Source organism: Mercenaria mercenaria, chromosome 2 (assembly GCF_021730395.1).
Source record: "Mercenaria mercenaria strain notata chromosome 2, MADL_Memer_1, whole genome shotgun sequence".
Taxonomy (NCBI): Eukaryota; Metazoa; Mollusca; class Bivalvia; order Venerida; family Veneridae; genus Mercenaria; species Mercenaria mercenaria.
In genome coordinates this window covers 109,419,113-109,438,252 of record NC_069362.1, presented here as the reverse complement: position 1 = coordinate 109,438,252, position 19,140 = coordinate 109,419,113, and the positions used below count along the sequence as shown (strand labels likewise).

At 37.2% G+C, this 19,140-nt stretch overlaps 1 protein-coding gene across 4 annotated transcripts in view; it reads left to right on the top strand.

Annotated features, from left to right (window-relative positions):
- Nucleotides 1–19,140, top strand: part of LOC123564875 (uncharacterized) — a 531,225-nt gene that overhangs the window by 122,999 nt on the left and 389,086 nt on the right. For all 4 annotated transcript variants that reach the window (XR_008369995.1, XM_053537514.1, XM_053537515.1 and 1 more), the window contains 3 exons: nt 5,314–5,571; nt 12,857–12,995; nt 15,896–16,026. Coding sequence is in view for 3 of the 4 variants with exons in the window: in XM_053537514.1 (XP_053393489.1) it covers nt 5,314–5,571; nt 12,857–12,995; nt 15,896–16,026 (528 nt within the window). In the remaining variant the exon portion in view is untranslated. The remainder of the gene's footprint in view (nt 1–5,313; nt 5,572–12,856; nt 12,996–15,895; nt 16,027–19,140) is intronic.

Below are 19,140 nucleotides of genomic sequence, written 5' to 3'. Positions count from 1 at the left end.
AAATTAAGAGTTATTGTATAAAAATCCACATATTTGTACATAACAAACTTACCACTTGGTAGGATTTCATTAAATTTCTTTCATTCTTTTCCATGAACATTTATTGTAAACATGTGAAGTTTTGTACCCACACCTGGTCACCCCCTTACCTTGATCACATTCCCTCCCCCTCCCCAAAAAAAAAAAAATATTCCTTATTTTAGATTTTTTTCAAACAAACTTATATACATGTTTGCCACTATGAGGTTATGGGGCCCATCAAGTTTCAGTCAGATTGCCCAAGTAACACCAGAGTTATGGCCCTTAGAAGTTTCTAGTGTTAACTATGTAGAGTACTATAGATCTATATGGCCATTGCTGTTAACTTTTGATATATTTGATCTTGAACTATGAAACTTAAACAGAATTTAGAGCACTGTAACGTGGTTGTGCACACACCATTCTGTACGGATTTCTTTGTAACTTCAGAGTTATTGCCCTTTAATTGTCTAAAAATCCTCATATTTGTTCATAACAAACTTACCATTTGGCAGAATTTCATTAAATTTCTTTCATTCTTTTCTATGAACATTTATTATAAACATGTAAAGTTGCACACCCACACCTGGTCACCCACGTGTCTTGGTCACACCCCCTCCCAACCCCAACCCCCCCCCACCAAAAAGAAAAAATTATCATTCCTTATTTTAGATTTTTTTTCAAACCTTCCATGAATATTATCAACATGCAAGTTGTACCATTCCCCCACCTCGCTCCTCCACCCAGTCATGCCCATCACTGATCATGCATCCTATGCCCCCCCCCCCCCCCCCCCCCCCCCCCACCACCACCACCACCACCCATTTTTTTTTTTTTTTTTTTCATTTTTAATTTTCCATCAATATTTATAATCAACATGTGAAATTTTGTTTCCTCACCCTGTTCCCCCGCAGCCCCACCCCCTAAAAAATAAATATATACATATATCTATAGATATATATATATATTTCCATTCCTTTTTAGATCACCTGTCACATAGTGACAAGGTGAGCTTTTGCGATCACCCTTCGTCCGCCGTCAGTCCGTCCGTGCGTCAACAATTTCTTGTCTGCACGATAGTGGTTTCATTTATGATTTTATTTTAACCTAACTTGCACACAACTTGTATCGCCATAAGATCTTGGTTCCTTTCTTGAACTGGCGAGATTCCATTATGGGTTCCAGAGTTATGGCCCCTGAAAGGGCCAGAATTAGCTATTTTGACCTTGTCTGCACAATAGCATCTTCATTTATGATTTGAATTTAATCAAACTTGCACAAAACTTGTATCACCATAAGATCTCAGTTCGTTTCTTGAACCGGCCAGATCCCATAATAGGTTCCAGAGTTATGGCCCCTGAAAGGGTCAAAATTAGCTATTTTGACCTTGTCTGCACAATAGCAGCTTCATTTATGACTTGATTTTAACCAAATTTGCACATAACTTGTATCGCCATAAGATCTTGGTTCCTTTTTTGAACTGGCCAGATTCCATCATGGGTTCCAGAGTTATGGCCCCTTAAAGGTCCAAAATTGGCTATTTTGGCTTTTGCAGCCATATAGAGACTTCATTTATGGTTTTATTTGATACAAACTTCCAAAATATCTTCAACAACAATAAATCTTGGATTCCATGACAAATCAGATCCAATCATAGGTTCCAGAGTTATTTTATATCAGATTACCTCCCCTGATTGTAATCAAAATGGATTTATATCTGTAAGTACTTATAGGACTTATTTGAAATTTCATTATTGTCATTAGTTGGACTGAGCCAATCAGGGTAGATAACTATGGACTGATTTTATGTCAAATTACCTCCCTTTATTTCAAATTAAAATTGGTATATCTCCGTAACTAATGAAGATACTGATCTGAAATTTCATTTATGTCAACAGATTTATTTGGCAGATCCTTCTTTTGTTCACTTACAATAAATTTTTTTTAATTACTTCCCTTTTACATTACTATAAATAGCTTATTTTTAGTAACTTTTTTATCATTGGCCGTAGGGAAAAACCGAGACCACTTTTCTGTGGTACAACATGGATGGTACCTCAAATTTTTAGGTGTATTTTGACATATCTGTACCTTGAAAGAATTTTTTTTTCTTTTTGGTTAAATTTCTTCCCTACGATTGTTGTTCCTGTCCTTTGGACTTAGATATTTTTTCTGAGGACCTTCTTGTCCTCAAGTGCAATGATAACAGGTGAGCGATATAGGGCCATCATGGCCCTCTTGTTTCTTTTTTTTTCTTTTTTAATGTTCAAACCTTCAACATGTTAAGTTGTGACTGCACAAACCTTGCCCTCAGCCATGTTCAAGATATCTTACTTGATTGTGTTCTCTTAAGGACATCTGTTCTTTTAAGTTCAAATGTACATGTTAAACAGCAACACCTGGTGCCAAACCACTTAAAGACAATATTTCGTTCCAGTTAAACTTCAAGATCACATTTCAGTTAACTGCATTTAATTTTAAAAGCTAAGCTTATTACAGTAAGCATATCCCATTTAAAATAAATTCTTTAGTCAGGATCAAGGTATCATACATTTATTATGTACTCTTTAATTAAACATTTGTTTTCTGTTAAATTGATTTTGACTAATGAAATTATTTGCTTCTTATTAACATTGTTAACTTTTTGCTGGATATATTTTTTTGCCATTCCTCACCACAAACCGTTTCGGTGGGGGATACCAATTCATCAAATTTGCTTGTTGATTAAAGCATCCAACATCAAAACTTTGATACATTATCATAAACTTGCCATGCAATTGCTAAGAAATTTCTTTCATATCTTTCATAGTTCAGAATTTGCCTAATTTTTAGTTCACCAGAGCCAAAGGCTCAGTGTGAGCTATTCTGATCACTCACCATCCGGCATCCGTAAACTTTTACTTTAAACCACATCTCCTCATAAACCGCTAGGTCAATTTCATCCAAAGTTCACAGGAATGTTCCTTGGGTGAAGCTCTACAAAAATAATTCAAAGAATTGAATTCCATGCAGAACTCTGGTTGCAATGGCAACCGAAAGGAAAAACTTTAAAATTCTTCTTCTCAAAAACTAAAAGCGCTAGAGCTTAGATATTTGGTGTGAATTATTGCTTAGTGGACCTCTACCAAATTTGTTCAAATCATGACCCCAGGGCCAGAATTGACCCCACCCCAGGGGTTACTTGATTTTACATAGGAAAATCTTAAAAAATCTTCTTCTCAAAAACCAGAAGCCCTAGAGCTGAGATATTTGACATGTAGCATTGCCTAGTGGACCTCTACAAAATTTGTTCAAATCATGACCCCCGGGGTCAAAATTGACCCCGCCCCAGGGGTCACTTGATTTTACATAAGAAACTCTTCAAAATTTTTCTAAAAATAAACCAGAAGCCCTAGAGCTTAGATATTTCACATGTAGCATTGCCTAGTGGACCTTTACAAATTTTTTTCAAATCATGACCCCGGGTTCAAATTGATCCCGCCCCATGGGGTTACTTGATTGTACATAGAAAAACCTTCAAAATTTTCTAAAAATAAACCAAAAGGCCTAGAGCTTAGATATTTGACATGTAGCATGGCCTAGTGGACCTCTACAAGATTTGTTCAAATCATGACCCCCGGGGTCAAAATTGACCCTGTCCCAGGGTTCACTTGATTTTACATAGGATAATCTTTGAAAAAATTTCTAAAAATAACCCAGAAGGCCTAGATCTTAGATATTTGACATGTAGCATTGCCTAGTAGACTTTTACAAAATTTGTTCAAATCATGACCCCCGGGGTCAAAATTGACCCCGCCCCATGGGGTTACTTGATTGTACATAGGGAAATCTTCATAAATTTGCTAAAAATAAACCAGAAGGCCTAGATCTTAGATATTTGATATGTAACATTACCTAGTAGACTTCTACAAACATTTTTCAAATCATGATCCCTGGGGTAAAATTGGCCCCGCCCCAGGGGTTACTTGATTGTACATCTGAAAATCTTCCAAAAAAAATTTCTAAAAATCATCAGTTTGACATTTGAAACATGTAGCTCATATTACTCAGGTGAGTGATCCAGGGTCATCATGACCCTCTTGTTCAGAATTACCCTAATTATGACAGTATAGCCATTTATCTTTTCCTATGATTCCCACTGAAATATTTTCTGATTTATAATACAAAAATAATTATGCTCTTCCTTTTGAATTTCATCTTAAAGTTTGTAGCTTTGAACTTCTCTATTTTAAGACTTTAAAGAAAATATTGAAAAAAAAATGCACTTTATGTCGTTACGCGGCACAAAATTATCATAAAGGCATATGCATGCCCTACACTCAAGGTTATCAAAAGGAATGAAATAAACAAACCCTCATTTTAACTTATGTCTTCTGTCAATTCTACAGGCTAAATTTGATATTTTTCTAAGAAGTAGCTAATTATCATATATATTTCACTTGAAATGAATTTCTCATGTTTTCCATAATATGCGGTTACTATACTCAGTGTACAAAGCATACTGGAGCTATGTAGGAGTCAAGCATATCCATCTGTTTGTCTGTCCATATAAGTCATTCATGTTTGTTCTGCATGTTTTCAACGTCTAGAAAGTTTTGGTCAGACTTGTATCAATTTTAAACCTGACTAAGATAATGTACTGAGTACACATCCCAGGTCTGAAAGTCCAAGGTCAAGGTCAAGGTTACACTCTGTGGTCAAATAGCTTAAATTTTTGTCGGCTTGATATCTCTTCTAAACTGCTGGGAAGATTTTCATAAAACCTACATTAGGTATTTACCTCATCAAGAGGAAGTTTTCTTGCACAGTTCTTATTAAAAGGTTCAATATAAGGGTCTGACTGTTATAAGTCAGTTTTCAAACCTCCAAACTATGTCATTTCCATGTCTTCTAAATTGTTTCGAAATTGGTGTATTATCTCAAAACAACATGCAAAGAAGATTTAAGATGAAGTTTGCAAAATTTAGTGCCTTGAGTTCTTTGAATCTTTATCTCAACATCATAAACTTGATTAAACATACAAAGAAATTTGTATGTTTTTCGTGAATATAGAATATCTCACCTCCAAGTAAGAAAATGGTCACATATTCACTCGCACTACATACTCATGAAAATATTTGAATTTTCTTACTTCTCAGTGAGATATATTCCATATTCACTCAAAACAAACAAAAATAATATACTCTGTGGTATGGGTCTTTTTGTTCCTTAAATAAACCTCGCAACAGAATAATATGAAAACTGAAAAATGTCAGAAAATGTTGCTCAAATGTGATTGACCACCTTTAATTTCAGATTTGGACATCTGTGAAATGGACGTTCAGGAAGATGCAAAAGTTGGAAGTCAAGGTTTAGCTAGTCAGCTGAGAACTGTTCAAGTATCAAATTTGCAAGGGTGTAAATCTGAATGTTTGAATGATAATGAATGTAAAGAGGCTTCATTCTTATCTTCTAGTAACTTCTGTGTTCTGTTTAATGCCGAACTTTTAGCAAATGAGTTGAATGATGAGAGCAACACAGATGACCAGCACTTACGGAAAATTTGTAACATAGGTAAAAATATCTTTTCTCATTGCAAATTGGATTTTAATTATTACTTCTTCATAAATGCAGAGTAGATTTTCAGATTTGAATTTGTCCAACCTACTGAAATGTAGGTAGGTTTGTAAGATCCATGTTTATATATGTATATTGTTAAAGTCTCAGTCACACTAACGGTATAGCGTTAACGTACGTCCAGCGTATAACAAAATTTTCAATCTGTTCTTGTCCGTTTGCATGCGTTTCTTTTCTGTTTCTCATACAGCGCCTGCGATCTTTGTCCGGCGATGTTCATTCCAACCAGTGGAAGGTTTTGAGCATGTTCAGAATTTAGAATGTACACCACTGGACAAAGTTGTCTGTTAGATGTATGATAGCAATGAATAGGCTCCTCTGTTTTATCAGTGAATAAAATGTCGGCATAGGTTTTGATAGAATATAGAGAATAGAATATAAGAACACATTTGTTATTACACCCCCACCAAACAAAATTTTTGTGAGGGCTATATAGTAAGTTTTTTCGCGTCCCGAAATCTGTATCTTGGTTATTACTAAATGGATTTGATTCAGACTTAAAATAGCTGTTCCACCTTATCACCCATATGCGCCACAAGGTGCATTACTCTGACACCAATTTTTAGCTCCCACCTGAGCACAAAGTGCTCAAAGGTGAGCTTTAGTGAGCGCCCTGTGTCCGTCGTCAGTCAATCGTCCATCCGTCGTTGTCAACAATTTGACTGTTAACACTCTAGAGGTCACAGTTTTGGCCCAATCTTAATGAAACTTGGTCAGAATGTTACTCTAAATAAAATCTTGGATGAGTTTGATATTGGGTCATCTGGGGTTAAAAACTAGGTCACCAGGTCAAATCAAAGGAAAAGCTTGTTAACACTCTAGAAGTCACAATTTTGGCCCAATCTTAATTAAACTTGGTCAGAATGTTACCCTCAATAAAATCTTAGATGAGTTCGATATTGGGTCATCTGGGGTCAAAAACTAGGTCACCAGGTCAAACCAAAGGAATAGCTTGTTAACACTGTAGAGGCCACATTTATGACTGTATCTTCATAAAACCTGGTCAGAGTGTTAATCTTGATGACTTCAAGGTCCAGTTTGAATCTAGGTCATGTAAGGTCAGAAACTAGGTCTCCAGGTCAAATCAAAGGAAAAGCTAGTTAACACTGTAGAGGCCACATTTATGATCTTATCTTAAAGAAACTTGGTCAGAATGTTAATCTTGATGATCTATAGGTCACATTTAAATCCGGGTCAGATGGGGTTAAAAACTAGGTCACTGGGTCAAATCAAAGGAAAAGCTAGTTAACACTTTAGAGGCCACATTTATGACCATATCATAATGAAACTTGGTCAGAATGTTAATCTTGATGATCTTTAGGTCAGTAGTCAGGTGAGCGATACAGGGCCTTCGTGGCCCTCTTGTTCATGAATTATGCCCCCTTTTACTTAGAATTTAAGGTTAATTTTGATGCATTTTCACTATATCTCAGTTATTACTTAATGGATTTGATTCAAACTTAAAATAGGTGTTCCACCTTATCACTCACATCATGTGACACAAGGTGCATAACTCTGACACCAATTTTTCATGAATTATGCCCCGTTTTACTTAGAATTTAAAGTTAATTTTGATGCATTTTCACTATATCTCAGTTATTACGAAATGCATTTGTTTCAAACTTGAAGTAGTTGTTCCACATCATCACCCACATCATATGACACAAGGTGCATAACTCTTGCGCCAATATTTCCTGAATTATGCCCCCTTTTTGCTTAGAATTATACTTATATAGTGTGTTGGTACACTTTTTCTGTACCTCTCTTATTATTTGATATTTTTTAACACAGACTCAAGCTATTATGCAATATTCATCCAACATGGGAGTAATTAAACACTCTAGTGACAGTTCTTGACAGATTTAAATGTTTTTGGTACAAAGGTGTAACATCATAAAATACAGGTCAAGTTTGTTGGCTACAAACCACCAATTTTATATGTAGTTATGGCCCATTGCCAACTTAAAATTTGTCAAACTCATGGTTGCCGGACAATAACTCAAAATGCTTGACAGATTTAGATAAATTTTGGTACACATGTGTAACATCATAAAAAACAGGTCAAGTTCGGTTTAAATTGCACCTTCTTGTGGCCATGTTTTTCTTATGGTTGCCTTTCTTCAGTTTTAAGACTGTATTGTGGGGGTATTCGTCACTCCTGTGACATTTCTAGTTTTGATTTTAACCACGCAAAATTTTGTACTTACTTACCCTGGAGCTGATATGGAAACCATTGCATAATGTAATTTTCAGGTGTATTTATAAACCATCATTTGAATTATGTAAGGTATTTCTGCACATTTGGATTTTTGTGCCCCCACAACAGAGTGGAGGGAGCATATATATTTGGTTTTGTCTGTGCGTCCAAGCATCCAATGTTTGTGACACGCCTAGCTCAGAAAATATTTCATATAAATTTTTGAAACTTTGCATGAGTCTTTATCATGATATGAACTTGCGTGCCTTTTATTTTTCATATGGCTCTGCCCCCGTTTCCAGAGTTATGGCCCCTGATATAGTCAAAAAAGCAAATTTTTACCTTGCAATGCGACTTGCTAAGAAAGTATTTGATATAAATCGATGAAACATTGCATGAGTCTTTATCATGATATGAACTATGAACTTGAGCACCTCTTATTTTTCGTCTGGCTCCACCCCTATTTCTAGAGTCATGGCCCCTGAAATATTAAAAAGTGCACATTTTCACTTTGATGCGCCTAGCTCAAAAAGTATTTGACATAAACTGATAAAACCTTGCAGGAGTCTTAATCATAATATGAACTTGCACACCTCTTATTTTTCATCTGCTCCACCCCCTATTTTCAGAGTTAGACCCCTGAAATAGGCGAAAATGCACATTTTCACCTTGTGATGTGTCTAGCTCAAAAAGCATTTGATATAAATTTATGAAAAATTGCATAAGTCTTTATCATGATATAAACTTGCACACCTCCTATTTTTCATCTGGCTCCATCCGCCATTTCCAAAGTTATTGCCCCTGAAATAGTCAAATGCACATTTTCACATAATGATATGCGTAGCTCAAAAAGTTTTTGATGTTTATTTATGAAACCTTGCATGAGATTTCATCATGATATGACCTTGCACACTTGGCATATTTCTTGAGATTTTAGCACTAATTACAGAGTCATGGCCCTTGAAATAGTCAAAATGGTTGATTTTTTGTTTATGATGCTCATAGCTCAAAACGTATATGGCCTAGAATAATTAATCCTTTATATAAGATGTTTGTTGAGGCTATAACCCCTTTAAGACTGCAAACATTTGAATTATTTGTGACAAATTTACCAGTGGGGTACACCCTGTGTCCTACAGACACATTCCAGTTTTTAGCTCACCTGAACACGAAGTGCTCAAGGTGAGCTTTTCTGATCGCCCTGTGTCCGTTGTCCATTGTCGTCCGTCGTCGTCAACATTTTGACTGTTAACACTCTAGAGATCACAATTTTGACCTAATCTTAATGAAACTTGGTCAGAATGTCACCCTCAATAATATCTTGGAAAAATTTGAAATTGGGTCATCTGGGATCAAAAACTAGGTCACCAGCTCAAATCAAAGGAAAAGCTTGTTAACACTCTAGAGGTCACAATTTTGGCCCAATCTTAATGAAACCTGGTCAGAAAGTTACCCTCAATAAAATCTTGGATGAGTTCGATATTGGGTCATCTGGAATTAAAAACTAGGTCACCAGGTCAAATCAAAGGAAAAGCTTGTTAACACTCTATAGGTCACAATTTTGGCCCAATCTTAATGAAACTTGGTCAGAATGTTACCTTCAGTAAAATCTTGAATGAGTTTGATATTGGGTCATCTGGGGTTAAAAACTAGGTCACCAGGTCAAACCAAAGGAAAAGCTTATTAATGCTCTAGAAGTCACAATTTTGGCTTAATGAAACTTGGTCAGAATGTTACCCTCAATAAAATCTTAGATGATTTCGATATTGAGTCCTCTGTGGTCAAAAACTAGGTCACCAGGTCAAATCAAAGGAATAGCTTGTTAACACTGTAGAGGCCACATTTATGACTGTATCTTCATGAAACCTGGTCAGAATGTTAATCTTGATGACTTCAAGGTCCAGTTTGAGTCTAGGTCATGTAAGGTCAAAAACTAGGTCACCAAGTCAAATCAAAGGAAAAGCTAGTTAACACTGTAGAGGCAAAATTTATGACTGTATCTTCATGAAACCTGGTCAGAATGTTAATCTTGATGACTTCAAGGTCCAGTTTGAGTCTAGGTCATGTAAGATCAAAAACTAGGTCACCAAGTCAAATCAAAAGAAAAGCTTGTTAACACTGTAGAGGCCACATTTATGACCGTATCTTAAAGAAACTTGGTCAGAATGTTAATCTTGATGATCTATAGGTCACGTTTAAATCTGGGTCAGATGGGGGTTAAAACTATGTCACTGGGTCAAATCAAAGGAAAAGCTAGTTAACACAGGGTTCCCACGCTACCGGGAAAACGGGAAAAGTCTGTGAATTTCAAAAATTGACTCCCGGCTGTGAAAATACTGGGAATTTGGCGAGAAAACGGCAAAGGTACGGGAAAATACCGGGAATTATCCAATTTTGCTAAGGGAAGTAATTCATGATTCAAAATGGCGGACATGGATGTCATTTCAATTTCCTTTTTCGAAAATACCGATGTTTTTGTGGTTGATGGGCCTATATAGGTAGCTATGCTTGAATTTTTAGACAGTAATTTTAGGCTTTCGGTCATTTTTGTGTCGATTTTTAAGAAGCCCTGTGAAATTCCGATCATTTTTCGAGAACAATTGTGAAAATCGTGATTAGTGACATGCTTGAATTCAGTGATCAAACAACAACTTGACTGAAAATAATTTAATTGCTAGAAGTGTATCAAAGATTATATAAATAATGTAGGTGGCACCAGAGGTGTAGTTATTATGAAGGAGTTGATTAATTCTTCACAACATGCTAGACAAGTAAATGATTCATAGTTTCCTTGAGAAACAAAACTTGAGGACAGTAAGGAAACAAAAGAAAAAAAAAGAAAATTTGCAGAGCCTGTATTTATTAAGTAGAAATTTTTAAGCAATATCGGGCCATCATGGCCCCCTTGTTCTTATATTTTTACACTGAATCTAGAAAAATTGACTGGAACGTACAACCCAATATGTCGTACAGAGGTCCTTGAAAATCACAACAAGGTCCTGGAAAAGTCCTTAAATTTCATAGATGAAAAAGTGTGGGAACCCTGTTAACACTTTAGAGACCATATCTTAATGAAACTTGGTCAGAATGTTAATCTTTATGATCTTTAGGTCAGTAGGTCAGGGCTTTCATGGCCCTCTTGTTATAATACAGAACTTGATTAAACCATAAATTATAAGTTATATTGGACTTTTGAATCAAGTTTTAGCTCACCTGTCACAAAGTGACAAGGTGAGCTATTGTGTCCGCTTGATGTCCGTCGTGCGTCGTGCGTAGCGTGACGTGCGTCAACAATTTCTAAAAAAATCTTCTTCTTGAAAACCACTGGGCAGAATTACACCAAACTTCACAGGAATGATCCTTGGGTGGCCCCCTTTCAAAATTGTTCAAAGAATTGAATTCCATGCAGAACTCTGGTTGCCATGGCAACCAAAAGGAAAAACTTTAAAATTCTTCTTGCCCAAAACCACAGGGCCTAGGGCTTTGATATCTGGTGTGTAGCATCATCTAGTGGTCCTCTACCAAAATTGTTCAAATTATCCCCCTAGGGTCAAATATGGCCCCGCACCGGGGGTCACATGGTTTATATAGACTTATATAAGGAAAACTTTGAAAATCTTCTTGTACAAAACCACATGGCCTAGGGCTTTGATATATTGTATGTAGCATCATCTAGTGGTCCTCTACCAAGAGTGTTCAAATTATCCCCCTGGGGTCAAATATGGCCCCGCCCCGGGGGTCACATGGTTTATATAGACTTATATAGGGGAAACTTTGAAAATCTTCTTGTACAAAACCACATGGCCTAGGGCTTTGATATTTGGTATTTTGCATCATGTAGTGGTCCTCTACAAAGATTATTAAAATTATCCCCCTAGGGTCAAATATGGCCCCACCCCGGGGGTCCCAAGTTTTACATAGACTTATATAGGAAAAAAAGTTTAAAAATCTTCTTGTCTGAAACCACAACACTTAGACCTTTGATATTTGGTTTGTAGCATTGTCTTATGGTCCTCAACCAAAATTATTCAAATTGTACCCCTTGGAAGAAAAGAGGCCCTGCCCTGGGGGTCCCAAGTTTTATATAGACTTATATAGGAAAAAGCTTTAAAAATCATCTTGTCTGAAACCATACAACCTAGGCTTTTGATATTTGGTATGATGCATTGTCTAGTAGTCCTCTACCAAAGTTGTTTAAATTATGCCCCTGGGATTAAAAGAGGCCCCGCCCTGGGGTCACTTAGTTATTATGTAAGTTATAAAGGAAAAATACTTAAAAAAACATCTGATCCTATTTCCAAGACTGTTAAATTATAATTACCTGATGACCCCAAGTAATTTGTCACTTGACTGTGACCTTGACCTACTGACCTACTTTCTTGTTTTTTAAGATACAACCTTGAAATTTTGATGACATACAAAGTTTTGCACACAAATCGTAAAACTGAATTTTATTGACCATGAATGTGACCTACTGACTTTCTTAATATTTTATCATCAGTTTGACATTTGAAACATGTAGCTCATATTACTCAGGTGAGCAGTCCAGGGTCATCATGACCCTGTTGTTTTTATAATACAGAACTTGATAAAACCAGGATTTTTCAAATAATTGGAATAGAAATTAGAAATTTTTCTACTGCGCATAGACTTTAATCGAACTGTATTTGTACACTTCGGAGTTCTATATCTGATTATTTTGTCTTAAATTATCCACCTTGACTTTATATATAATTCCATCATGCATTATCATGAGGTGTATGTTATACACTGCTGACATCAGGCATGTTAAGAATACACTACAAATTTAATTTAAGGGTGTTGATGTGACCATGTTCTAGATATAGTTCAGGTGGTTTATGTATGCATGCTGTGGGGGATGTATGCATATTCTACATATATTTAGGAGGGTTGTTGTATGCATATTGACTGATTTACTTAAGGGAATTGATATGTGCAAATTGCACTTAAGGTGGCTGGTTGATGTATTCATCTTGTACTTACACAGATGTAATATGTTTGCAGCTTTTGGCGGAGACCGTTGTGAACAGGACACAAAGAATGACTGTGAAAATGCCGGTTGCCACGAAAACTCACAGTGTATGGATAAAATCAATGGCTTTGAGTGCATCTGCCCATCTGCTGGTGGATATACTGGAAATCTGTAAGTCTCTTGTCTTGTTGAGAGGGATCCTGATTGGGTTAATTCTCAGCTCAACTCTCTGTCCATCCTGTCTGATTCTCAGCTCAGCTCTCTGTCCATCCTGTCTAATTCTCAGCTCAGCTATCTTTTCATCCTGTCTAATTCTCAGCTCAACTATCTGTCCATCCTGTCTAATTCTCAGCTCAACTATTTGTTCATCCTGTCTAATTCTCAGCTCAACTATTTGTTCATCCTGACTAATTCTCAGCTCAACTATCTTTTCATCCTGTCTAATTCTCAGCTCAACTATTTGTTTATCCTGTCTTATTCTCAGCTCAACTATCTGTTCATCCTGTCTAATTCTCAGCTCAACTATCTTTCCATCCTGTCTAATTCTCAGCTCAACTATTTGTTCATCCTGTCTAATTTTCAGCTCAACTATTTGTTCATCCTGTCTAATTCTCAGCTCAACTATCTTTTCATCCTGTCTAATTCTCAGCTCAACTATTTGTTTATCCTGTCTTATTCTCAGCTCAACTATCTGTTCATCCTGTCTAATTCTCAGCTCAACTATCTTTCCATCCTGTCTAATTCTCAGCTCAACTATCTGTTCATCCTGTCTAATTCTCAGCTCAACTATCTTTCCATCCTGTCTAATTCTCAGCTCAACTATTTGTTCATCCTGTCTAATTCTCAGCTCAACTATTTGTTCATCCTGTCTAATTCTCAGCTCAACTATCTTTCCATCCTGTCTATTTCTCAGCTCAACTATTTGTTCATCCTGTCTAATTCTCAGCTCAACTATTTGTTCATCCTGTCTAATTCTCAGCTCAACTATCTTTCCATCCTGTCTAATTCTCAGCTCAACTATTTGTTCATCCTGTCTAATTCTCAGCTCAACTATCTTTCCATCCTGTCTAATTCTCAGCTCAACTATTTGTTCATCCTGTCTAATTCTCAGCTCAACTATTTGTTCATCCTGTCTAATTCTCAGCTCAACTATTTGTTCATCCTGTCTAATTCTCAGCTCGACTATCTTTCCATCCTGTCTAATTCTCAGCTCAACTATTTGTTCATCCTGTCTAATTCTCAGCTCAACTATTTGTTCATCCTGTCTAATTCTCAGCTCAACTATCTGTTCATCCTGTCTAATTCTCAGCTCAACTATTTGTTCATCCTGTCTAATTCTCAGCTCAACTATTTGTTCATCCTGTCTAATTCTCAGCTCAACTATTTGTTCATCCTGTCTAATTCTCAGCTCAACTATCTTTCCATCCTGTCTAATTCTCAGCTCAACTATTTGTTCATCCTGTCTAATTCTCAGCTCAACTATTTGTTCATCCTGTCTAATTCTCAGCTCAACTATCTTTCCATCCTGTCTAATTCTCAGCTCAACTATCTGTCCATCCTGTCTAATTCTCAGCTCAACTATTTGTTCATCCTGTCTAATTCTCAGCTCAACTATTTGTTCATCCTGTCTAATTCTCAGCTCAACTATCTTTCCATCCTGTCTAATTCTCAGCTCAACTATTTGTTCATCCTGTCTAATTCTCAGCTCAACTATCTTTCCATCCTGTCTAATTCTCAGCTCAACTATTTGTTCATCCTGTCTAATTCTCAGCTCAACTATTTGTTCATCCTGTCTAATTCTCAGCTCAACTATCTTTCCATCCAGTCTAATTCTCAGCTCAACTATTTGTTCATCCTGTCTAATTCTCAGCTCAACTATTTGTTCATCCTGTCTAATTCTCAGCTCAACTATCTTTCCATCCTGTCTAATTCTCAGCTCAACTATTTGTTCATCCTGTCTAATTCTCAGCTCAACTATTTGCTCATCCTGTCTAATTCTCAGCTCAACTATCTTTCCATCCTGTCTAATTCTCAACTCAGCTCTTTGTCCATCCTGTCTAATTCTCAGCTCAACTATCTTTCCATCCTGTCTAATGCTCAGCTCAACTATTTGTTCATCCTGTCTAATTCTCAGCTCAACTATCTTTTCATCCTGTCTAATTCTCAGCTCAACTACTTGTTTATCCTGTCTTATTCTCAGCTCTATCTGTTCATCCTGTCTAATTCTCAGCTCAACTATCTTTCCATCCTGTCTAATTCTCACCTCAACTATTTGTTCATCCTGTCTAGTTCTCAGCTCAGCTATCTGTTCATCCTGTCTAGTTCTCAGCTCAACTATTTGTTCATCCTGTCTATGACCTTTACTTCTTCTCAGGAACAATTTGATGGTCAAAAAACTCAGACTGTAGCCTTTCTCAAATATGTTCACATCACATGTCCCCTATAGAGGACCTCCAGAGCTTGGAACCACTTAATACAATTTCCCATGAACTACTTGATGGATCTTTACTGACCTTGTTCTGAAGTAGCCTTGTATAAACCCCTCTCAAATTTATCCGCTCATCCCCTTTAAGGGACTGCAGAGCTTTTCAACAAAGTTTGTCTGTAGTATCCTGTCAATATCCTTTCTCCATATTGTTCAAATGGGGGACACTTGAACTAACTTAGGGGTCACCATCTCTAAAAAATAACTAATCATGAAATCATAATTGAGCCATGCCATGAGAAAACCAACATCCGCGCAGTCTGGTCAGGATCCATGCTGTTCGCTTTCATAGCCTACTGTAATTAGAGAAACCGTTAGTGAACAGCATGGATCCTGACCAGACTGCGTGGATGCGCAGGCTGGTCTGGATCCATGCTGGTCGCAAAGTCACTATGTTGGTTTTCTCATGGCGCGGCTCATATGATATGACATGAAAGCTTAAACTCTAGCATTGTGTTACTTCACATTATGGGTAATATTCCTCACTGCCAACCTGTAAATTAGGCTGAATTTTAGATATTTGCAGCCAGAATGTAAAGTAGGTATAAACTTCCTAATATCTACATATTGTTCTTCTATTTCATAGGTGTACTATGGCGAACAATCCATGTAGTCCAAACCCCTGTGAACGAGGTACCTGCCGGGCGTTTGGTTCTGTAAGATATGAGTGTACATGTCCAAATGGATATAAAGGCCTCAACTGTGAAATCAACATTGGTAAGCTTCTAACCAATGCATGGATGATCAGAGAATCGAAATGCACTTTTTGATGGAGAAATATCAATAGCAAACAGTATAATTGAGCCGTGCCATGAGAAAACCAAAATAGTGGGTTTGTGACCAGCATAGATCCAGACCAGTCTGTGCATCTGCGCAGTCTGGTCAGGATCCATGCTGTTCGCTTTCAAAGCCTATTGCAGTTAGAGAAATCGTCAGCGAACAGCATGGATTCTGACCAGACTGCGCGGATGTGCAGGCTGGTCTGGATCCATGCTGGTCGCAAACGCACTATGTTGATTTTCTCATGGCACGGCTCAGTTTATGAAGCTGTCAGTCTTAGTCTGTAATTGTAGAATAAACGTTGGTTGACAAGCAGATCTCATGCTGTTAATGATCTTTTTAGCTCACTTGAGGCTAAAGCTCCAGTTGAGCTTTTGTGACCGCTCAATGACTGTTGTCCATCATGTGTCACAATTTATGAAAAAAAATCTTCTTCTTCAGAGCCACTGGGCAGATTCACACTAAACTTCACAGAAATGATCCTCTTGTGGCTCCCTTTCAAAATTGCCCAAAGAATTTAGTTCCATGCAAAGCTCTGGTTGACATGGCAACTGAAAGGAAAAACTTTGAAAATCTTCTTGTCAGAAACTGTAGACGATTTCAAAAATATTTTGTAGAAATGATTTCTAGGTGACCCTCTACCAAAATTGTCCAAATCATTCAGTTTTGGTTAAAAACATGGCCGCCAGGGGGCGGGGCTTATTTTCCCTATATGGCTTTAATGTATATTTCAAAAATTTACTCTAAACTTCACAGAAATGATCCTTGGTTGCCCTCTATCAAAATCGCCAAAAGAAATTAAATCCATGCAGAACTCTGGTTGCCATGGCAATTGAAAGGAAAAAAACTTATAAAATCTTCTTGTCCAAAATCACAGTAGCTAGGGCTTTGATATTTTGTATGTAACATCATCTAATGGTGCTCTACAAAGATTGTTCAAGTTATCCCCATTGGGTTAAATATGGCCCAGCCCCGGGTCACTTGGTTTATATAGACTTACATAGTGAAAAAGCTTTGAAAATCTTCTTGTCCAAAATAGCAATGCCTAGGGCTTTGATAATTGATATCTAGCATCATCAAATAGTCCTCTACCAATTTTGTTCGAACTATCCCCCAAGGGTCAAATATGGCCCTTACCCCTGGATTCATATGGTTAATATAGGCTTATATAGGAAAAAACTTTGAAAATCTTCTTGTCCAAAACCGCAGGGCCTAGGGCTTTGGTATTTGGTTTGTAGCATTATCTGTTGGTCCTTCCTTTACCAAGTCTGTTAAATTTATCCCCCTAGAGTCAAATATGTCCCCGTCCAGGCCCAGGTCACATGGTATAGACTTGTATAGGAAAAGTTTTTTAAAATCTTCTTGTCTGAAACCACAAGACATAGGCTTTTGATGTTTTGTATGTTACATTGCCTTATGGTCCTCTACCAAGATTTTTCAAATTCTTACCCTGGGGTGAAAAGAGGCCCTTCCCATGGGTCCATATTTTTACATATACTTATATAGGAAAAACTTTAAAAATCTTCTTGTCTGAATCTGAAAGGCCTGGGCTTTTGATATATGGTATGTTGCATTGCCTAGTGGTCCTCTACCAAGATTATTCAAATTAGTTGACCCTTAGTTGAAAAGAGGCCCCACCCAGGATGTCCCATGTTTTACATAGACTTATAATAAATTATAGGGAAAAAAAATCTTCTTGTCTAAAAGTTCAAGGCCTAGGCCTTTGATGTTTGGTATTTATCATTGCTTAGTTGATTTCTAACAAGATTGTTCGAATTATACCCCTGGGGTGAAAAGAGGCCAACCCGACCTACTTTCTTGTTTTTTAAGATACAGCCTTAAAATTTGGGTGACATTTATAGTTTTGCACAGTGATCTTAAAACTGACTTTCAGTGACCATGAGTTTGACCTACTGACCTACTTTCTTAATATTTTAGCATCAGTTTAACATTTGATACATGTAGCTCATATTACTTAGGTGAGTGATCCAGGGTCATTATGACACTCTTGTTAGCTCACCTGAGCACAAAGTGCTCAGGGTGAGGTATTGTGATCGCTCACCGTCCGGCGTCCGTCCGTCCGTCCGTTGTACGTCCGTCCGTTGTACGTCCGTCCACACTTTCCTTTAAACAACATCTCCTCCTAAACCAACAGGCCAATTTTGATGAAACTTCACAGGGATGTTCCTTGGATGGCCCCCTTTCAAAATTGTTCAAAGAATTGAATTCCATGCAGAACACTGGTTGCCATGGCAACCGAAAGGAAAAACTTTAAAAATCTTCTTCTCAAAAACCAGAAGCCCTAGAGCTTAGATATTTGGTGTGAAGCATTGCCTAGTGGACCTCTACCAAGTTTGTTCAAATCATGACCCCGGGGTCAAAATTGACCCCGCCCCAGGGGTCACTTGATTTTACATAAGAAAATCTTAAAAAATCTTCTTCTCAAAAACCAGAAGCCTTAGAGCTTAGATATTTGACATGTAGCATTGCCTAGTGGACCTCTACTAAAATTGTTCAAATCATGACCCCGGGGTCAAAATTGACCCCGCCCCAGGGGTCACTTAATTTTACATAGGAAAATCTTCAAAAAATTTCTAAAAATAAACCAGAAGGCCTAGAGCTTAGATATTTCACATGTAGCATTGCCTAGTGGACCTCTACAAAATTTGTTCAAATCATGGCCCCCGGGGTCAAAATTGACCCTGCCCCAGGGGTCACTTGATTTTACATAGGAAAATATTTAAAAAATCTTCTTCTCAAAAACCAGAAGCCCTAGAGCTTAGATATTTGACATGTAGCATTGCCTATTGGACCTCTACTAAAGTTGTTCAAATTATGACCCGGGGGTCAAAATTGACCCCGCCCTAGGGGTCACTTGACTTTACATAGGAAAATCTTCAAAAGTTTTCTAAAAATAAACCAGAAGGCCTAGAGCTTAGATATTTCACATGTAGCATTACCTAGTGGACCTCTACAAAATTTGTTCATATCATGACCCCCTGGGTCAAAATTGACCCCGCCCCAGGGGTCACTTGATTTTACATAGGAAAA